The sequence below is a fragment of the Pantherophis guttatus genome, chromosome 1, assembly GCF_059756535.1.
Source record: "Pantherophis guttatus breed Tessera chromosome 1, ASM5975653v1, whole genome shotgun sequence".
In the NCBI taxonomy this organism is placed as follows: domain Eukaryota; kingdom Metazoa; phylum Chordata; class Lepidosauria; order Squamata; family Colubridae; genus Pantherophis; species Pantherophis guttatus.
Window position 1 is genome coordinate 32,436,131 of NC_142063.1, and position 23,511 is coordinate 32,459,641.

At 39.8% G+C, this 23,511-nt stretch overlaps 1 protein-coding gene across 3 annotated transcripts in view; it reads right to left on the reverse strand.

The window, feature by feature from the left end:
* Window positions 1-22,374, reverse strand: part of CCDC175 (coiled-coil domain containing 175) — a 52,799-nt gene extending 30,425 nt beyond the window's left edge. Inside the window, exons 1-9 of one of the 3 annotated variants that reach the window (XM_087871257.1) lie at window positions 20,690-20,799; window positions 15,620-15,705; window positions 13,994-14,105; window positions 13,426-13,500; window positions 10,966-11,101; window positions 9,135-9,363; window positions 8,592-8,714; window positions 2,161-2,270; window positions 296-377 (exon numbers count right to left, since the gene is read on the reverse strand). In XM_087871257.1, the coding sequence (XP_087727383.1) occupies window positions 296-377; window positions 2,161-2,270; window positions 8,592-8,714; window positions 9,135-9,363; window positions 10,966-11,042 (621 nt within the window). In that variant the 5' untranslated portion in view covers window positions 11,043-11,101; window positions 13,426-13,500; window positions 13,994-14,105; window positions 15,620-15,705; window positions 20,690-20,799. Of the gene's footprint in view, window positions 1-295; window positions 378-2,160; window positions 2,271-8,591; window positions 8,715-9,134; window positions 9,364-10,965; window positions 11,102-13,425; window positions 13,501-13,993; window positions 14,106-15,619; window positions 15,706-20,689 lie in introns of all 3 variants that reach the window. The other 2 variants (XM_034433505.3, XM_034433506.2) reach the window with 2 other exon arrangements.
* Between the last annotated feature and the right edge of the window lie 1,137 nt (window positions 22,375-23,511).

Here is a 23,511-nt window from a genome sequence, read left to right on the forward strand (position 1 = left end):
TACGCATTACTGCATACAATAGTGGGATTGGTATTGAAGAAACTTCAATTAAGCATAATTCCTAAGTTTCTGTTAGCAACCAGAGTTATGTGCACATAGTTACATATAAAAGAAGCTTCTATACTGCTCACTTCAATGAAAGGATGGGGCAGAACTACCCTGGCCTCTTCCCACTAAATAGTTAATCAGTACAAAAATAGGGTTTTAGGAAATAGGCACTGAGGGCCATGGCCGGTATTCTTTATTTCCATTATCCATTATTTCCAAACTCAGTAGCATGAACTGTTCTTTTTACCTCCTCTAGCTGCTGTAGCAAATTTTCTCTTTCTTCATCAAAGTCTGTATCTAATGAAACTAGATTGTCTTGAAGACAAAGCCTGAAAAACAGTAACCAAAAGCACCTTATTCTTATACGGAGAAAGAAGCCATCAAGCACAGTTTGTCTTGTGTTATTTTACATACTTTGCACCAGCATTTTTCTTTTTTAGAAAAATCGCATTATCACAGTTGTATAAAAATTCCAACAGAGAGATTCTATATATTTTTTTTTCACAAGTTAATTCCTACAGAGAACTAAAAATACAAGCACTCGCACCATTTGCTTTTGATGCTATATATTCCTATACGGACAACACAATAATGGGTTTTCTTAATACTATAGATGAGCTAAATCTTGTTGCAAGATGTAATTATAGGAATTTTAGGGGGGGAAATCAGACAAATTCATTGTGGATAAATCCATCAGTGATAGTTAGCTATGATGACAGGATACTACTACTCAAGAATCAAAGGCAGCAGCTTCTGAATACCTGCTGCTGGGAAACTGAGGGAAATCTATCCTATTTGTATGCTTCTCACAGCATTACTGTACAAATTCATAAAAATGTAAATCTAACAATAGGTTAACTGCAAACAAATTCTTTGGCTTCTGGAAAAAACAGGGCCAAAACACAAGGTATAAATTAATAAGCCCCCTTACATCTTTTGCATCCTAAAGTCACAAATGGAAATACACAACACAAATTAAATAAACTAATATGGTATTAGAGAAACACTGGACATTACATTCACACTGGATTTGCCATTAATCAGAATTACCTTGAAGGCTTTCATAAAAAACAGAAAATTTAACATTTAAACAGTTGAGTTCTACTTCATGCTCAGCACAGAAATCCAAATTAATTAATTGATTAACCACTCTTCTGTGATATGATAATCTCTTAAACAGATAAAAGTATTAGCATGTCTCCCTATCAGTCATCTCTTATCAAAGCCTCATATATCTAGTACTTTACATCTTTCTTCATAGGACTCATGTTTTTAACCTGTTAATCATACTCATGATTATTCTTTAAACATGTTCCAAATTATCTGAAGTGTGGTGCCCAAACTAATATATAACTTGAAATGGGGTCTGACCAAAGCTGAATGAAAGGGATCAATTACTTCCCATTAGTAGAAAATTATACATAGTGCTGTCTGAAATTTGCCTTTCTTGCACCCATATCTGATTGCTGGTTAATATTCACTTTGCAATCAACTATTATTCCAAGATCTTTTCCATAGGTACCATTATTGATTTTTCTTTCCTAAGTAAATAACTTTGTACTTGTCATTGGGGAAGCTGGTAGGCAATAGATGCGTATTAGATAACTTTCCAAAATAAATCAAAGGTGAAGAGCACACGTGTCTAGGTTTACTGTACTCATTTTCATGTTAAACATTACATGTTAAAATGTTACATGTGAATAGCAAAATCCAACTGTATGGAAGGAGAATTTATGCTGCCATCTCCTGTTTAAAAGAATTAAGTAAGAAAATGTTGAAAAGCTTTTTCACCAACACATTTTGCACATTGTACAAAATCATGATTTGTCTTAAAATCTGGTTTGTTGAACAAGTTATTGCATCCCAGTTCATAAACGATAAATCATGCTTCATAAAATACATCTTCTAAGTCAACATTTTACAAATTAAGCTAATAACTTAATTTGAATGTAAATCATATTCTAATTACTGTTTGCTGTATTTTAAATCCTTTAAAATCCAGTCAGAACTTGATAACATGAAGGCTTGCTTTCTACAATATAAACTTATATAAGCAACAAAAGAGATAAAAAACTCAAGTGCAACGGCAACAGAAAAGTACATCTTGCTTACGTTTTTTTAATAAGCTCCTCTTTCTCAGCCTTTTCCCTCTCATATTCTTGTATTAGATTTTTGATGGTTTTTAACATTTCTTGTAACTCCTTTTTCAAATCAGTAACAATCTATGAAAAATACAAATAAAACAGTAGTATAAATGGTAACTATATAAAAAGCTCTTTTTATATTGATACTGGTAATTAGTAAAAGTTCATATTGCTCCTATTAAAGTATTAAAGCACTGAAATACACAGAGTCCTTGGTTACAATCAGAAATGTGGGGAATCACAATCCCATGATCAAGGATCACTGAGGGACGGATTGGGATAAAATGATTGGAGGGGCACTGCAATGGCCAGAACTTTGAGGACTGATCCTACGTACTACTCATTCAATGCCATCATAACTTTGAACAATCACTGAACAAGTGGTCGTAACCTGAAGATTACATACCGTATTTTTCGGAGTATAAGATGCTCTGGACTATAAGACGCACCTACCTTTTTTGAGGAGGAAAACAAGAAAAAAAAATCTTCCTCTGCCTCCCAGCATCCATTCGGTATTCATCTGGCCCGTTCACCATGGCCAGTTTGCCGCAGTCTGTTTGCCGCCAGCCATTCGCCACTGCCACCCGTTTGCTGCGGCCAGTTCGGCGCTGCCATGGCCTGTTTGCCGCCACCCGTTTGCTGCCACTGCCGCCCGTTTGCTGCCACTGCCGCCCGTTTGCCACAGCCCTTTCGCCACCGCCACAGCCAGTTTGGCGCAGCCCATTTCCCACAGCCCATTCAGCACTTCCCATTCACTGTGGCACGTTGACCAGCACTGCAGCCCAGTCAGCGCTGCCCGTTCACCATGGCTCATTCACTGTGGCCCATTTGCCACCGCTGCAGCCCGTTCATCGCTGTCCATTCACCATGGCCCATTTGCCACGGCCCGCTTGCCACCGCCATTCTAGAATAGCTGATTGGTGCCACACCAACGCAATCCCACCGCTGCAACATTTACTGTATAAGACGCACCAAAATTTTCACCCACTTTGGGGGGGGGGGAGGGCATCTTATACTCCAAAAAATACGGTATAATTTGGATGATAAAGTTTCAAGTCACGGTTTAAAAAGCTGATACTGAGTCTGGGATCAAGCAACCCCCCCAATACTCCTTTCTTCACATGCTAACTTTGATATGAAAACCCTAATTTAAACTAATCCAGAGCTTAATATCACATGCAAACTGAGATGAAGTATTAGCTGTATATCTCCACCCCAGGCCAGCCAACTGATGTTATGGAGATTCTAACTCAGGGACTGAAAGTTTTGGGGATTTGGATGGGGATAAACAGATTTCCTCTTAACCCTTCCAAGACTAAGTGGTTTAGGGTGTTAGGACCTCTTGAATCTCGTAATTCTCCATCCCATTCCAATATCCCAGACTGAACCAGCATAAAATTTTGAGGGTTAGGGTTAGACTTAGGGTTCCTGTCCAAAGAGCAGGTGGTAGCTATGGAAAGGAGGTAGTTCTTAGATTGGGGTAATGAGCATAGTCAATCAGGCTTTAATCACCCCTGAATGGATTACTGCAATGCTCTATATGAGATTGACCTTCAATAATATCTAGAATCTTCATTTGGTCCACAAGTTATGGATTTGTCTTATTATGCTAATATTACATATTTGTTCTGCAAGCTGCACTGGGTCTGTTTGCTGCCAGCTACAATTCAAGTTGCTAGTTATTACGTATAAAGTCTTACGTGGCATTGGGGCAGGTTATTTGAAGGACTGCCTTGTTCCCAGCATTTCTACCAGTGGTGGGTTGCTTCCGGTTCTCCTCGGTTCAGGATAGCCAGTAGTGGAAATCTTTTTTATTGAAAAAGTTTTCAAATACAAATTTTCCCCCCTTTTTTTCCCCTCTCCCTCCCCCTCCCTAACCCCCCCTCCCCACCCATCCCCCCTGTGACTTCTTCATAACAAAAAAAAACCTAATTCATAACAGATTACTTACTCCCTCCTCTAGATATTGACCTTTACTTACTAAAAATATTATTAATATTATAACATCCCCCTTTATCCATACATATCAAAAAAGAGAAAAGAAAGGAAAAAAAAAAGACATTATACTATGACATTGTAGAATAACTTCTCCACTTTAAAACTATACGATAAGTCCTACTTTAACATTTAATCTTCTATATATATTACTATAACATTTCAAAGCGGCCTTCCCCATAAAATCTAGTTTAACATTTATTCCACTCTATCCATTTCCTCCACTCCCACAAGTATAACACTTAAAAATCCCTTTTCTTAGACTAGTCAATCTACTAACTAGCTTATTCACCCACTATCATGCAAAATTGCCATACACAACATTTCTTAACATCTTTGATTCACTGCCCACACTACTTAAAAATATATGTCTATATTTTCCATTATATCTAAATAAAAAAAAAGAAAAGACAATGACTTTAAATTTATAATCCATATAGTATCTTCTTTGAGGTCTTTCCACTGGATTGGTAGAACCAACATCCATAATCGGGTAACATAGCTCACTGGTGCAACAGTTTATTCAGGATCTTCAATCATATCTGCCCCCATCAGTAGTAAATATCTTCTTATATGTATAAAAGTAAAAACAACCACCCGAGTGACATTATAATTATATTCCATATAGTAATAATTGTGGGTTTCATCAGGATTATTAATTCCCATCATCGTAGTGGGTAACAACCCGATCTTCTGCATGCCCCAGCATAATTCTCTTGCCTTGTGATTCAAGATAATATAATATGTTTATCAACACAAAAAGAAATTCCAAAATGGATAATTCAAATCCATCAGTTTAAGGCTCGTTTCACGTCCCCAGATTACGGCCATGCAGAGATCTGCCACAAACCTCAGGATGATATTAACCAATACGTCGCCTCTTCTGTATTTACACATAATCGATCATATTTTAAAATCACTGGCTTCACTGTTGCCTGATTTAGAAATTTCTATTTCTATGCCACCTATTTCTTTTTTTCTTTTCTTTTTGTGGGTTTGGTTTCCATCCTGGTTCCCTTTCTACAAAATATGTATCATCTGGTCGGTTTTTATTCTGCTTTGTAGATTGGTCTTGTTGGTTTTGCTTTTGTATCTCATATTTCTTTTTTATCCCTTGTATATCCCCTAATTGGTTTCCATGTTTATCCTTGCCTTGATAAGTCATCACATTAAGATTAGATGCCTCTTCTCTCAAATTTGTAGATAGTCCAGCTGGGGTATCCAATAAATCCAAAGGCAATTCATCTGGTACAGTCTCTGTAATTCGAAATTTTACCTTTATTTCCGGCTCCTTCTGCTTATCCTGTATTATACCTGGAGATGTTAAATTCATTTTCAACCTATTTTGATAAAATTCTTCCGCTCTTTCAACAGTATTTAGCTGATATCTTTCTCCTTGGTATCTAAATATAATACCAACTGGGGCGTCCCACCTGTAGGAGATATTTCTCTTTTTTAACTCATTCACCAGAAAACCAAATTTCTTCCTTTCCATCAATATCTTAGGTGGGAGTTCCTTATAAATCCAAATCTTTCTTCCATACAATTGCAAATTAGAATTAAAGGAATTTTGAACGATATTATTCCTAATTTCCTTATCTGTAAAATAAATCACCACATCTCTAGGCAATTGGCTTTGCTTAGCAATCCAGGAGTTGATTCGATAAGCTCTGTCGATCCTACAAAACACTTCGTCAGGTTGAACCTTTAGAATCCCAGCTAGAAATTCAGAAGATATTTTCCTTAAATCCTCTCTATTATTTTCCTGCAAACCTCTTAATCTTATCGCATATTCTGTGAAATTATATTGTACCATTAAAATCTCTTTTTCAATCTTCTGTTGCAGATTTTCTACATTACCATACTTTTGATCAGCATCCATTTTAGATTTTTCTTCTAAGGTATTATCCTGAGTGTTTGTCAAATCATTTTCAATTTTTTGAATTCTATTGTCCAATTTATCTTGAATTTCTTCCATTTTAGACTCTAGTACATTAGTATTTGTGTCCAACTGCATCATAAATCCTGTAAAACCATTAACCACTTTTGAGAGTTTTTTCTCCAAAAAATCAAACTTAGATTTCACCAATTCTTTAATTTCCTGCTTAAATTTTTCAAATTGCTGATTCACAATCTCCTCCCTTCTTTCAATCTCCTCTATAAAAAATTCTATTATATTAAAATCAGGTTTCTGAGACTAAAGAATTAAGACTTGTTCCTTTAAGTTGTTGGTGGGGGGATCCCCCCCCCTTCTTGTTTATCTGACTTTATGAGTCTCAGTGCCATGTTTCCGCCCAGGCAGGCTTTGTTAAAAAAAAGCAAGAAAAAAAAAAAGGACTTCTTTCCAATCAACAACAATATCAGGTCTCCAAGGGAAAAAAAAAAGAGAGAAAGACACAGGAGCGAAGTTTTGTCTACAAATGTAGCCAGTGGTATTTATTCCGCTACATTGTAGTAATAGAAAACGGAAGCCTCTCCTCCAGCCAACGCCATTTTAAAAGGCTTTTTTTTTTTCCTCCTTCCTCTCCTCCTCTCTCTTAAGTAATTTCTTTTTTTAAAAATCAGTAAAATACTTGCGGTTCAATATTACAGGTCCAGCTCACATTTTCTTTGAGTAGTCTGTTAAATTTGCAGGCTTGCTTTTGACGCCTGGCTCTGCATCAGCAGAGGTCTCCCAAAGCCCGGAGCGACGGCTGGGGATACGGGGCATCTCATCCGCTCCGTCCCAAAAGTAAAAAAAAAACTTTTGGGACTCCGCAGAGAGTTCTACCCACCCCTGCCGGCTCTATCTCCGTTTCCTCATGGAAACGGAGTTTTTTCGAGCCGCCGTTCCATTGTGAAGGCGGCTCTGACAGGCAGTGGAAGCTGACGATCCCAAAGGAACGTCTGGCAGCAACAAACAGCAAACCGGAAGAGCCCCCCAGTAGTGGAAATCTTGATAGGAGAGCGAACCGGTTCGCTCCGAATGTCAGTTGGGCCCTCCCACCCGCCCCCGTGTTATACCTATCTTTATTTCTTTTGTTTTTAGCTCAGCTGTAAGATGTGGCAGAGTTGATTGCCATGCCTCAGCTGTTTTTTTATTCAATGCGCTTGCGCAAAGCGCAAGATTGGCGTCCCTGCGAGCGCGAGCATCCACGCGGCGATCGCATGCAAAGCACCTGTACGATGCGAACCGGTGGTAAAACTGGTTAGAACCCACCACTGATTTCTACCATTCCCTACCCATTAGTCTGGGTAGAAGGAGAGGCAGGTTTTGCATCCTGTCAATCAGACTCTCATCTAGTAGGGCCCAGGAAGCATGACTTTTCCATATCAGCACCTGCCCTCTGGAACACTACACCATTTGAGGTATGGATGGCCCTGACTTTGCTCAACTTCTAGAAATCCTTAAATTCATGTTACTAGTAAATAGTGTTTTCAGGGTTCACTTTGTGTTAATGGCCAGAAAATATGTTTTTAAATCATTGTAAGCAACCCTGAGCCACATTTGGGAGATAGGCATTATATAAATTGTTATTTACATTATTTTATTGTATTGTATTATTTTATTTTATTCCTAACTGTGGGCATTGCAAGGTAACAATCTTCTTGGCAGAATTCACAATGATACGAGATACAGATCAGCGGTGAAATGTAGGGCTCTGACAATCAGGCAACTCAGCTGGGATCATCAGAGGCTTTTTTTTCTTTTAAAAACATTTTTTCTACATCCTCTTTGGGCAAAGTTGTTGTTTTAAAAAATGCTTTTAAAAGCCTCTGACGATCAGGCAACTCAGCTGGGATCGTCAGAGGCTTTTAAAAGAAAAAAGGCTCTGCCAATCAGGCAACTCAGCTGGGATCATCAGAAGCTTTTAAAAGCATTTTTTCTATAACCTCTTCCGCTGAAGAGGTTGTAGAAAAAATGCTTTTAAAAGCCCCGATCATCAGAGGCTTTTTTTTTACTTTTAAAAGCACTTTTTTTGCCCGAAGAGGTTGTATCTCTCGAGCGATCTGGTCCGAACTGGGAGGATTTCACCCCGAATACAGATGACCCCAACGCTACCAGCCTTGTGGAAGGCTACTATTAATTTCTAGAGCTCTAGCCTGGATGTATAATATGAGACACTTTTTGAGATCTTTAATTGGCAATCTAGTCTAATTGATCTGTTGTTTTTTGAGAGGTGTTTTATGGTTGTTGTTTCTTATTTTTGATCACTGTCTATTGTTTCTTTGATAGATGGATAGCCTTACAAATTAAATAAATTCGTAAATAAAATGTTCAATATTTAATCCCCTGATCCATTGAGATACAGTCTACCTAGGACTGTACTTATATAGTCTCAATTCATTTTATACCGGAAAAAGACAATGCTCAGTGGATATGACTTTGAAATGGCGTATTACCAAAGGCACAATTCAAAGTACCTGATTATGATGTGAAACTTTCTTCTGTAAACGACATAGTATTTTAAGCAACTCTTCATATTCTTTCTTCTTTTCCGCAACCTCATTTTTTCTCATCTGAAGTTTTTTCTGAAGTTCTTCAATCTACAGTAAAACCAACCTTAATATAGCTAAAATTGTTACTTGTACATTATTTAGCACTTTCTATGGAACTTTCTATGGAACAATTTTCCAGCATTGTTGGAGTGATATTAAAACAGATAAGAATTGGTTCACAAATGTTGGGATTTAATTCATGGATATATTTTAGCAAATTATATAGAAGCAGCCTGGATTTAAGATAGGAAAATCCCTAAATTATAATGAGCAGAAATGTTTTATATTCACATGACCGAGCAGAAGTTTTTCATGTATAAGGCTTCACATTCAATTCCAATATACTACACTATATGGGTAGTTTAATTTTAAACCGTGGGGGACTTTTCTGAAAACCCACTGAATGGATGGCCCCAAGACTGATGCTTTCATTAATGCAGAGCTAAGTTTCAATTCCTAAAACTGTACCTGTAGCTCTAACGATGCTTTATTTTCTTTAAACTGAAGGGCTTCTCTAGCCATTACTTGCTTTAGGTCTTCAATGGCGATCTCTTCCAAGGCTGTTTCGTCTTCCTCTTTTTTTGTCATATTACGAAGTTCATTTATTTTAATGTTCATAGAATGCCTCGCAGCCATTTGTTGGTTTACTAATTCGACAATTTCATTATATTTCTCCCATCTTTGATCTTGCTCTTTACTGCCAAAACAAAATTTTGAAGAAATCTTAAAAATGACAGTAAACAACATAAGCCAACATTCATTCATTCATTCATCCATCCATCCATCCATTCATCCATCCATCCATCCATCCATCCAGTTAACTAACTAGTTACTTAGTTAGTATGCCAGCCATTACCAAAGGCTCTGGATAGCTAACAATCAAGATTAGCACAAAATAAAAAACTACCCCCTTAAAATAATAAAGCCCTTAATATAAACAAAATTGTTATCATCAAAATATAAACCTTAGTATATAAACAAAATTGGCAACATCAAAATAATGTACAGAAAACATATAAACTTAAGTGCCCTTCAGTTTCAATCTTCATTCACAACACACCCTTCTGGTATGTCAGATGGAACAACCAAAGCTCAATTACTCTTAACTCAGTAGGGAAGAAGAAGATCAGACAGAATTACAAAATATGGGGGAGGGGGGATAACAATCCTAGACAACCCTTTATTTGATCTGATTCAATGGGCAAATTAATTTGGAGAAAGTACACTCTCGGATAATCTGGTCCAGAACCATGTAAGGCCTTCAAGGTGACAACAAGGATCTGGAAGCCAAATGGTAATCAATACTTTCCCAAAGGAGTGGATTCGTCCAATTATACTGAACTGGGATGCTCACTGTTGTTCGACTATCATACTTTGTACCAGTTGTACCTTCCAAATACTTTCTAAAGACAGCCCCATGAGGAACACATTATAAAAACCAAGTAAGATATGTTTAAGATCTGATCGACTACATATCCCCCTATTGTTTGAGTAGGAGCTGTGAATCCAGGATCCCCCAAGTGCAAACCAACTCTGAACATAAGAATACCAATCCACTCAGTCAAAGATAGTATTTCTTGGGATCATAAACCCAAAGTCATTTTTCTTGCACGAATTCATTTCGAGTCTGTTTTTTCTCATCCAGACCCTAACAACTTCAGAGTATTGGTTCATCTTTCTACTGAATCACCTCTGTGGTCAAGGGCTGATATATACAGGTAGGTTATCATCATCTGGTACCCTGATAATATCAGATACTGAAAACCAAGTCCTCTGGAAGGAGTAGTACCACTACAAAACAACACTCACTACTACAATCTTGCCAAGGCACTCCAGAAGGATACCATGGTAAATGGTACTAAAACTATTGAGAAATCAAGGACTTGAAGGTTGCACCCCTCTGATCCTGGTCTCTCTAAAGGTCATCAACAAGTGTGATCAATGTAGTTTCTAGGCTATATGCTAGCTTGAAACCCACTGCCAAGGGCCGATAACATTGTTACAGCTCTATAGCATGCTATGCAAATAAGAAACACCACAAATATTAAAAATAACTTTCCTCAACAGTTATAGATACTTATTAAATTTAGCAGAAATAAAATAGAGTACTGTCTCTCAAATGCACATATTTCATAAACACTGAAACACTAATTGTTGAAACTTTCAGTTAGAGATGTTCCATGTTATTTTTATTTTGTACGAGTTCTTTTAGATAAGTAAAATAACAGTAGAGAATATATGGCCCTTAGGGTAAGGAACTGAATATTACAATTGTTCATTTTTACTACATAGTGCCTACCACAGTGTTTCATTTTGTTCTTCAGAGAACATTTGCTTTGTGTACACCTCTTGTACTGCAGCAACAGTTTCATTCATAGAAGCCTCTACTTCTCTTAACTTCTTAAGATGAAACCGATGGGCAGCAGCCACAAGTTCTAAAATAAGGAATTTTAAAACAGAAAGAAATAAAATATTAAATCCATTTTCAATTTTTTATAAATTACTAGATCTCTGTGATAACTTGAAGTCCAAATGAATCATCCAGAAATTATAGAAGTCATAGGGAAGCAAGACCCAGATAAAGCACTGACTCTAAAGGCTAGCCACACTGAAGTGGTACTTGGATTGAATCATCATTCTATCTAGATATTTCAGTTATATTGCATAGATCTGTTTCCACAGAAACAAGTCCTTGAAAATACTGATGTCTTGAAAGCTGGGATATAAAAACATAAACTTATTATTTGCCAGATAATATTGAACAATCTATTAACTCCACATATGGAGCTTCAAATATATGCAGTATGATGAACAATGTTTCGTGTTCCATGAATTTCTTGACACTCTTGTAAAGCAAAGTTATTTTTCCATATTCACGTTCACTTATTCTAATACTCTTTGGCCAAGGATTTAAGCAAACAAGCAAAGGATCTATAGGTATATTCCTATACTTCCAACATTTGGAAAATCTATAATATATATATTGTATACTGCCCCTCTCCAACAGGATTCATGGCGGTGAACAGCCATGGTAAAACATAACATATAAAATTTAAAAGCAATTTAAAAAACATTAAATAATTTTGGCTATCCATTTAAAAAACCCGGATTAAAACCAATTACAAATTAAAACTAAAGGGATGGGATCAAGCCAGCCCGGCTAGATGAAATAGATGTGTTTTCAGGCCCGACGAAAAGTCCGGAGGTCTGGTATTGTGCGTATCTCTGGGGGTAGGTCATTCCAGAGGGCAAGTGCCGCCACAGAGAAGGCTCTCCCCCTGGGGGTCGTCAGCCAACATTGTCTGGCCGACGGCACCCTGAGGAGTCCCTCTCTGTGGGAGCGTACTGGCCGATGGGAGGCTATTGGCGGCAGAAGGCGGTCTCGTAAATACCCCGGCCCTAAGCCATGGAGCGCGGTCACCAACACCTTGAAGTGCACCCTGAAGACCACAGGAAGCCAGTGCAGCTCGCGCAGGAGAGGTGTCACATGGCAGCACCCTGTCGCTCCCATAATCCCCCGTGCGGCTGCATTCTGGACCAACTGGAGCCTCCGGGTGCACCCCAAGGGAGCCCCATGTAGAGACCATTGCAGTAGTCCAGACAGGAAGTGACGAGTGCTTGAGTGATCGTGCGTAGGGAGTCCCGATCTAGAAAGGGACGCAACTGGCGTATCAGGCGAACCTGATAAAAAGCCCCCCTGGCCACGGCCGTCATATGCTCTTCTAAAGACAGCCGTGTATCCAGGAGGACGCCCAAGTTGTGAGCCCTTTCCGTGGGGGCCAATGATTCGCCCCCAATAACCAGCGATGGCACCAGCTGGCTATATCGGGACGCCGGAAGCCACAGCCACTCGGTCTTGGAAGGGTTGAGTCGGAGCCTGTTTCTCCCCATCCAGGCCCGCACGGCCTCCAGGCACCGGGACATCACTTCAAGGGCATCGTTGGGGTGGCCTGGGGTGGAGATGTACAGCTGAGTATCATCAGCGTACTGATGGAACTCCACCCCAAAGCCACGGATGATCTCACCCAGCGGCTTCACATAAATGTTGAACAGAAGGGGCGAGAGGACCGACCCTTGTGGCACCCCACAAACAAGGCGCCTCGGGGTCGACCGCTGCCCCCCTGCCAACACAAATTGCGACTGGTCAGAGAGGTAGTAGGAGAACCACCGCAAAACGGTGCCCCCCACTCCCAATCCCTCCAACTGGCGTAACATGATACCATGGTCGATGGTATCAAAAGTCGCTGAGAGATCTAACAGGACCAGGATAGAGGAACAACCCCTATCCCGAGCCCTCCAGAGATCATCCACCAACGCGACCAATGCCGTTTCCGTGCTGTGCCCAGGCCTGAAGCCGGACTGGAGCGGATCTAGATACAGCTTCATCCAGGTACTGTGGAAGCTGCCGCGCCACCACACTCTCAACAACCTTCGCAATAAAACGAAGGATGGCGATTGGACGATAATTAGCCAAAACAGCCGGATCCAGAGATGGCTTCTTCAGGAGGAGCCTCACCACTGACTCTTTCAAGGCAGCCGGCAGGACACCCTCGCTCAAGGAAGCGTTAATAATCCTCTGGAGCCAGCCTCGTGTAACCTCCCGGGAAGCCAGCACCAACCAGGAGGGACACGGGTCCAATAAACATGTGGTCGCGTTCAGCCATCCCAGAATCCTGTCCACGTCCTCAGGAGCCACAGGATCAAACTCCTCCCAGATAACACTCTCAAGACCTGCCTCAGTCATCCCGTCTGGACTTACCCAGTCAGAGGCCAGGCCTTCCCGAATCTGAGCGATCTTGTCATGCAGATACTGCACAAAATCCTCAGCTTGACCCTGCAAAGGATCATATTTAAATGCATTAAGGCTAAATATACCAGTAATTCACTCTTGGCTCTCCAAACATTCTCAGGTCTTCTATAGGATTCATCCTTTCAGATCATTAAGAGTTTAAAGAAGTTGCTGCCTTAAACAGTAAGTTATTAAAACTTAATCCTTTTTTTCAGATCAGTTTGGAGATAATGTTAGTGGGAATTAAGTAGCATGTAAACCCCAGATATGTATTGGTTTCACATTTTTTTTCTAAATCAGTTATAAATAATATCGGTAAAACTATTTATATATTGTTTCTTAGTTTCCTCTTTTTATACATAAAAATTAGACCTCAATTTCTATGATCCAAATCCAAATATTGATCAAAACAAGTTATGTAAAGCTGTCTGTCAAACTACATAGTTCTTAAAATAATTATCATAATTAACAAATTAATCATATGTTGCATTCTCCAATGCATTTTACTTTAAGATAAAATTGATTATCTTAAAAATACCTTCAAATTCTTTCATAACAATTGCTGGGAAACTCTTGACTTTGATACGGAGATTACAGTTTTTTATGGTCTCTTCTTCCAACAATTCAATTGTATCTTTTCTTTCCTTTTCCTAAAAATTGACAGATATATGATAAAGGGAAAAAAAATCTGATGTCTGTTTCTTTCCTAAATGTAGGTACAGACTTTTTTTTTTTAGTGATAAAGTTTGTATAAAAGAATCATTGCTTATATCTGTAATAAATTTCAGTAAATAGGGCAAAGCAATTTGAAGTTACAGTGGACTTCTCCAGAACTATTTATGGCCCAGTTTTGAAATTCCAATACCTGCCCCTCCCCAAGGTCACATGATCACATTTGAGCACTTGGCAACTAGTCCACACTTACAATAATCTATAATATCCTACAGTCATATTACCATGATTTTTGTCTTTTTTTCCCCAGAAACTGGCATTTATTTCCAGTTTCCATTGAAAAAATGTCCATTGGCTAAAATGCATGTATTTAACAACTATGCTGTTCGCTTAATGACCACAGCATTTGCTTAATGACTGCCACATAAAAGGTCATAAAATCAGGTGCCATGAGTTATGACAGTAATTCTGGGCTCAATTATGGTCATAAATTGAGGACTACCTGTATTCTTTCCTCTTCTCCCACTCCAGACTATTGGAGATAATGGCATGCTAAATATTCTTAGCAAGCTTAACAGAATATTAAAATTTTGAAATCACATTTGAATCCAGCACCGCTTGGAAAAGCAAGTTGAACAGAGGGCATGGGAGAGAGGATGAGTTGTAAAGTACATTGTGTGCAAGTGCTTTTTTTTAAAGCTCACCATTATCCTAGCACAGATCTTCTCTTCACAGCAACATTGAACCCTAATAATAGTACATCCAGTACACAAATATTCCTCCTGTTCTGTCCCCGTCTCACACACGCACACAAACAGATAGCCAGGGGTTAAATAAAACTGGCAGACAACAAATTCTTTCGATAAGAGGATTGGCAGCAACCCAATAGCTGCTTGCCAAGAACTTTACTCATAAAGGGAGGGCTTGTTCCTCCGACAGATAAACCCAAACAAGATACACACAGTTCAAGAATTGTCAAGTCCAAACCGTATTAAATCCAAGGCAGATAACGTTGTTTCAAAGATACAATGTGACTCGCTAGTAGTTAGTTTTGTCCATCACAGAGTCTGAATGGCCACCTCACCCCCTTTTATCCCCTGTGGGGTGTGGTCCAGTGACTCAGCTTAATCTCTGGCACGCCTCCTTTTCTGCTGCGTGCGCTTGTCTCTCCGACGCTGGCGTGGATCCAGCCAAGACTTATCTCCGTCACTGTCCGACTGCAAGGAGATACCTGGCTCCTGGCCAATCTCTTCTCCTTCGGGAGACACCTGAGGCATTGCCAGAGAGGAGGGTCCTGGAGAGGGAGGCCTGGCCAACTCTTCTCCTTCATGTTCGGAGCCTTCTCCCTCCGATAAGTCGGCCTCGGGGGTCAGAGTCACAACACCTCCATAGATTCAACACAAGGCTCTTTAGTCTAACCCAAATTTTGTAATCACAATACATGTACTTTTTAAATATCTAAAGGCAATACTTTTTTAGATTTTGATATTACCAATTTTTTAATGGCTTTGACAGCATCTTCAAGGTGCTGGACAGTTTCTTTGTTGAATAGTAGTCTTTCATTCTGAATCTGTTTTTCTAAACAAAAAGGAAGAACAAGGAAACCTGACTTCAAAACACTTTTCAGTTTTCAAATCACATTAAGTAAAATTATGCTTTGCAACTTGGAAGTTAACTTCATGGTTATTAGTTTCACATTTTAATTATAGAGTGAATTCTGGGAATTCTCAGCCAAATAATAATTGATGGGACCTATTGTGTAAGGACAGAAGAGACCAAGCCAGAACACTCAAAAGGTGGTGGGGCAAATAGTTCAATATGATGCAATATGCTGCAAATGGTAAAGGAGCCTTGGTGGCGCAGCGGACTAAAGTGCTGTTAAAGTAGCACTTAGCTGGCAGCTGCCTGCAATTACTGCAAGTTCAAATCTCACCAGGCTCAAGGTTGACTCAGCCTTCCATCCTTCCGAGGTAGGTAAAATTAGGAGCTGGATTTGTGGGGGCAATAAGGTGACTTTGTATAAAAAGAACACCGCTTGGGGGAGTGAAAGCCCTACTAAGCAGGTATATACAATGCGTTAAGCAGGCTATTGCTTAACGCATTGTAAGCCGCCCTGAGTCTCCGGAGAAGAGCGGCATATAAATCGAACCAATAAATAAATAAATAAATAAATAAATAAATAAATAAATAAATAAATAAATAAATAAATAAATAAATAAATGTTAAATAATATTGTCAAGCTTTATCCATTAAAATAGATTTTGATAAATCGACAAGAAAATCAAGGAATTCTGAATATGTAATACTGAAGAATTTCAGTGATTCAAGAACTAGTCCTATTTATAGAAACAAGTTCCTAATCTTCTTTTTCTTTCCCAACTATGTAGCAAATTATTACACACACCTCCCTCTCAATACATTTCTCACACAGTTTTTATTGAAATTTTGAGAAACTATGAAATACAACTCTCACACATGGGAGAGAGGGCTGAGTCATGCAGCGCCTGACACTGGTATGGCCAAGGATTTAACAGATTTCCCCTTTAAGTATCCAATGTACTTCTGATTCAGGAAGTGCTCTTATGAATCGTTCACAAGGATGCCTTGGTCAGTTGTATAGGATGTTGCTGAGAGAACTGAAAGAACCAGGACTACATTCCCTCCATTTAAGTTCTCAAGAAAGTCAGCCACAAAAGTGACCACTGCAAGCTTCAAGTTTCATATCTGGTCCTGAACCCTATCTGCCAGGAATACTCTATTTCTTCTAGGATCATCTGCAGACTAAGTCCAGCCTCTTTTTCCAAATCTGTATCTAAATAAATAAAGATGGGGACTTGTTCATTTTGCTTATTCCTTTTGCATTAAGAGGGGGAATACCAGTATTACTGTCAAGACAGCAGATACCACTCCTCTTTCAAAGAGACACTGATTGTCTTTTGAATCCAGCAGCTACTCCCATTTCTTACTATTTGAAAAATGAGGTAGCCATAGTCATGCAGCCTGTCTACAATATTAGAAGTCTACAAGCTGAAAACATCCCAGATATCAAGAACTGAACTAATATGATCAATTTGTTTAAGATAAAAGTAAAGGTTTCCCTGTACAGTTGTGTCTGACTCTAGGGAACAGTGCTCATCTCCCATTTCTTGGATAAGGGAGCCAGGGTTGTCCAAAGACATTATCCATGGTGATGTAGCCAGAATGGCTATACGCCAAAGGTAACAGCGTTCTGTGTTGTTATCTTCCCACTTCAGTGGTACCTATTCTCCTCGCATTTACATGTTTTGAACTGCTAGATGGACTATTTGTTTAAACAAATTTGCAATTTGTTTAGCAAAATGCAAATAATTCCTCTCAGAAAGTCCACCTTTAATAGGTTTATTAGATGATATTCCGCTCATGAGGGCAGAGAAATGCTGATGCTTCATTGCTCGTTACCATAACGTGGTTTCTAACGTATATTCTAACGTTATATTTCTTATTTTTCTTTTCCTTTATTCTTGGTCAGTGATGGCTAACCTTTTCTGGACTGAGTGCCCAAAGCACAAGCACGCAAATGTGAGCGCGTGCAACTGAACCCCCAAAATGCAATGAGTGTGTGGCCCCCGCGCATGCGACCCACCCCCTGCACATGCAGAGACCCAAAGACCAGCTGGACCAGCTGACCCCCTGCATGTGCGGCAGAGCTGAGCTGGGGCGACTGTGTGCCACCTCTGGCACATGTGCCATAGGTTTGCCATCACTGTTCGAGATATTGCTTCTGCTCCTTCAGCTTCCCTAACTTTTTTGTAAACCAGCAAGCACCACAGAATCTGAGAGCAAAGAGTGGTCATCTAGGACCAATTCTTGTTACTCTGGAATTTAGAATTCAAAGATTGTTGAATTCTGGCATTCAGCAAAATCTGGATTCCCAAAATAGATTTGAGATGTGGCCAAACTACCTACCACATTGCTAGGAAAATATCTAAAAACTTGCTAGAATGGACTAATAAAATATCTGAGGTGAGTCAACATAATTGTTGCGTCCCCACCCATTGACATCAGTTTTGGTATTGACAATGATGACCAGGAAATCATTAGACTGTGACAAAAGACTGATTTAATGTAGTCCACTTCTCCATGTATATGTTTTTATATGTCTTCAATCCCCAGATGGCACATTATGTAATCTCTCTTTTTTCTGAGAGTTTACGGGAAGGTAGACTATATACCATTCCGATAGCTTCTATTTACCTTTTCTTGCAAACCACTGAGTAGTTCTAAATAGTTCCTAAAGCTCATGCACTGTATATATTCATTTAAGTGTTAAGATCTTTGAGTTCAATTCTAAGCAGAAGGTCTGAATAATGGTTGGCTGTCCATGTATGATAGCTCTAAATTAGGATGAAATTATGGTGCCTCCTGATGGTCAGTGCATGAAAAAATGGAGAAAGTGAGACTCAAAGCCTGCCACAGAGGCAACATTTTTGTTTTGAAAGGTTTCCCCATATGCAGCAATTAAAATAATATCAGGATAAGGATGACTTTAAAGACAAAACAAAATACGATTTTCAAGACAAGTTCTCAGAACAAGAGATTATGAACTAGATGAGAAAATAATACTCAAGTGCAAAATGCCAGGAAGCATAGTAAGAATACTAGGCTACAACCGGCCATGCTTGTGAAATTTAATGCTTAAGTCTCATTGCAAATAATTAATGATAATACACTTACTCTGATCAGATAAAATGTAAACTGGTGAAATATGTATGGGGATATGTGTATGTCAGTAAGCAAATGAAAATTTTAGTTCATGATGAATAATAACTGCAAATCTGCATTTTTTAATATTTCCTGATGTCTAAATAAATAAGCAACATCTGAAGTATTATAAAAACTTAATGTATGTCTCTCCGTGTGACAATATATTCATCAAGTATATATAATCATATAAATCATATATGGTTTGAGGATCAAGACTTCGGTGTTCAGCAGAGAAAGGCATAGGACAGTGATGGCTAACCTTTTTGCCATTGCATGCCAGGAAGGGGTGGGGTGGGGGAGGTTTGCCCGTGCGTGTGCCCACACCCGTAATTCTATCTGCCCTGCCACGCACATGCGAGCGCGACTCCCCTTCCCCCCCACTCCTGGCACGCGATGGCCCGGTAGGCCCATTTTTCTTTCTCACCTGACTCCAGATCCTTTCTATGCATCTGGGGAGGGTGAAAACAGCCTTCCCCACCCCCTCGGAGGCCGGAAGTTGAGAAACGGGCCGTTTCGGGCCTCCAAGGGGGTGGGGAAGGCTGTTTTCACCCTCCCCAGATGCATAGAGAGGATCTGGAGTCAGGGAGAAAGAAAAACGGGCCTTCCCCTGCCCCCCCCAGGCTCTCTTCTGGTGGGCCCAAAAGGGCTGAAAATCAGCTGACAAAACTGAGCTGGCGTGCCAGGCAACATGACTCCACGTGCCACCTGTGGCATCACGGGCATAGGATAAAGACAATGAGAAGGAAAGGAATGAGAAAGCTTTCTAATTAGTTCATTGTCAAATTGTTGAGGAAGAAGAGCCTAAAATTAACATGTAAATTATCTGTGTAACTCAAACAGACTCAGACAAAATTGTATTAGCTATACATTTCTGTCACATTGTTCCTAGACAATAAGTTTGCATTATATCTTTGGAATGTTAGAAATATGCCCTTTCTCATTGCAAAAATCATAAAATTAACGAGGTGAGTCATAATTTTCAACTTTTGAAATGTGACATGAAACACATTTACAGTATTGTTCATTGTTAGTAATTTTCAGAAGTTGCAACTTCTAATTGTTATATCCACTGAAGCAAGGACAGTTATTTCTTCCTGTAACGGAATTCTTATCCTAATTCTATAGATTCTGAATGTGAAAGTTATGTTCTCAGAAATTATGCTTTGGTATAGCTGGCTTCAATCTAATTTGTTCTCAAAAACTGCAGGCTTCAAGAATACCTCGTGTTTCCATATAAAATGCCCATCCCTCAATCTTTGCCCCTCCACAGTATAAAATTCCCAAAATTCGGATCCCTCCCATGTTGCTTAAATTCATTGGCTCAGGTGACCGTAGAGCCGAGCCGTTATTTCTAAAGATATTAAAGGGGGGGAGAGGGGGGGCAGCAAGGTGAATTTATGGAAGATACATGTAAGAGGGTACCGTCTCCTCACCAAGGCTATAACTGATCTAGGTTTAATCCTTGGAGGGGGGGGGGAGAATAGAGACAATGTGATGTGCCTTATTGCTGTGCGTTTACATTTCACAGGAAGACAGGAGAGGGAGCGCAGGGGGGGGAGAGAGCGTAATATTAAGACAATGCTGAAAAGGTGGACTGGCGAATCATTCCCTTCTCCCAGTCTGAGGAAGCAGCGATTCTTTCTTCCCCCCCCCCTCTCCGCGCCCCCTCCCCCCCCCGGGAGCGCCCCCAACTCTCTTCCCACGTTGGAGCCCCTCTCACTCGCACTTTCAAAATGGCCACGAGCCACCCTCCGCGCGCAAGCTTCCAAAAGCGGGAGCCTCACAGCTCTGCCAAAGCAACCGCGGAGAGATCACTCACCCACGCCTTGGAGATGCTTCAGCGCAGCCGCCGCAGACTCAGAACAGCGGGACGAGTGAGGAGGAGGACGAGGCGCCATCATCCCCCCCACCCCACACCCCGAGCCAGACAGCGCGGGCGGTTACTATGACAACCGGAGGCGGCTGGCTTGCGCGTGCCTCGCGAGACCCGCCCGATGCTGCTGTTCCAAAGCCGCCGAGAAAAAAAATGACAGGGGCGGATTAAAAGAATGCTCTTTGTCTTTTGTTTTTTTCTTTTATTCCCCTTCCTTCATTTGGAACCGAAAAACTGCAATATGCTTGGGAGGGGGGGGGGGCGGTTTGCAACACTGGAGAGGGCTTTTTAATAAATACTATGAAAGAATCGTAGAATTCTTATGAGTCAGTAACTAATCCGTAATAAGCATGTTTTCCTTTCTTGCGTTTAAATAATTACTTATATCAGGGTTTACTTAAGTAATAATAATAATATACATCTAAAGGCATTTTTGTTTCCAGATAATTGCTGAAATTGAAGTCTTGTTTATGTGATTTCTTATATGTCTATAGTTAATTTAGAAATGAGCTATAAAATGATAAAATGGGCACTGCACCAGAACTGTGAATGCATTTTTAGCTGGTACTTTTTAGAAATGCAATCAAATCCATTATACTTTGCATAAAATCGGTTTTAAAATGAAAGTTACTTCAGTGGTTCACTAGTCCTAGGCACCTTATTTGAGAAATTTATTCGAGAGGATAAAAGAATATGATCAACAGGATCTTTGGGTAGAGTGCCTAAAGTCACAGAGACACAATATAAATTATTAAAAAAAACAGTAAAATAATAGCTAAAACTACCTTACCGGCCAAAAGCTTGCTGAAACAACATGGCTTTATAGAATGTCAGTAGGATTTGGTAGTTCAGTACTTCTAGGGGGAGAAAGAAGGGGGCTGGTGCTGAGATGGCCTATTATCTATAACCATCCCTGGGATGGGGGGGTAACAAAAAGATCAAGAAGCTGTCTACAGTCATGTGATTATTCCTTTGCATGCAACACATATTAAAAGGGGTGAGCTCCAGTTATACAGGCACACCTGCCATCTTGGCTTTTTCACTTCTCTCTGGATATTCCTGTAGCTCATGTACCTCCGGTGCAGGGGGAACCCCCAATAGGCCTTCTTTGATGGTTATATCAAAAGAGATTTTTGTATTAGATACAGAAAACATGACATCATCAGGGCTCTTCTGTACCAACTGTTAACTAGAGACTGCTGATGCTTCAAGAAACAAAGGACATGAACATTTGTTATTGCCTTCAGCTGACTTTCATCCTGCTGTGGATGTAGCTTGTGCACGCGTATTCCTGTTTTGTTTCTGCAGTGATGCTCCCTTATACTGGTTGACACAAGCTTAGTGCAGCCTGTGCTGATGGCATGGAGGTAAGTTTGCTGGTGATGGGTTGCCCTGTTTCTGTTGGCCATCTGAGGACACAATAGATCCAGCCCTGGTTCCAGATTGATTTTGGAGAGCTGTTTGCCTATTGGTAGTAGGAGGATCAGAGCTTTCCCCACTGTACCAAATTATCATCTCTTCCACTTGTCAATCAGCAGAGGAAAGGTTATGGAGGGAAAGAAGAATGGGAAGATCTTTTGGGTGCCAAGAAAACCCTGTTTTCCCCACCAAAGAGAAAGAACCAAAGGAAAAAGAAATGAAGTTGATAACCAGTAAAGAAATTGGTTACTCTTGTCCACATTTTTGCTAGGGGGAAGGAGAAACTGGGAGAGAAGTGTCAGAAGCACTTTCTTGTCAGTACCTGTCTCCAAACAAAACATCCCTGCCACCTCTCTCCTTCCTTCTTTTACCCCATGCTCCGGGTACAAACAGAAATCTGCTTCATTGCCGAAACAGAACAAGGATAGAAGAACCTTATTCAACATTTTTTTGAGAAGGCATACTTCTCGGTCAGCTCCTGAACTAGATGACAGCATTTAATTGCTGCTGTGCATAATAGGTAGAGAAACAAACACCACAATCTATCCTCATTTTATTACTGAAAATAACTGCTTGGAAAACTAATAGAAACTTTTGCAGGACTCATCTTTGACGAAAAATATATTTGTACTGATTGCAATGATAGTATTTTTTTTTCATAAATTTTAACCGTATTGTCAAGACTCTTGTGTGTAATCTAGAGCAGAGGTCCCCACCCTTGAGCAGTGGACCGATACCAATCTGTATCCTATTAGATCCTGGGCCACGCAAATGGCAGCAAGTGAACGAAGTTGCATTTGTGCATCTGCAAGATCTAGGTTGCGTGCAAAACCACGACCAGTTGGGCCATGAAAAAATTGTCTTCCACGAAACCAGTCTCTGATGCCAGAAAGATTGGGAACCAGTGATCCAGAGCATGGACTGAAAGTTAAACCATGTTACATTACACAGTTGAAGAAACTTGGGATGTTTACAATATTTACAGTATTCAATGGATTATATCCTTTCCCTTCAAAACTCCAAGTTTAATCACCAGTTTCTTCAGGTAATATCTGGAAAAAGTGAGTCTTTAACCTACTTCCAGTTAGTGTGAACAATTCTGAATTAGACACACCCATGGTCTGGCTTGTAAGGCAATTTTTCACGTTCCTATTTTACAAGATGGGATATTTTTCTTGATAAACATAGGAAATTGTCCAATTTATTAAAAAGACATAATACCAAAAACATTTAATACATTCTTGAGATTGCAATTCTATGTTTCTCTCAGTGACTCACTGAGTCACAAAACACCTATGTGATAAAAACGGGCATGTCTATTGTACTGGCGTGTACGTCTGTAAATCATA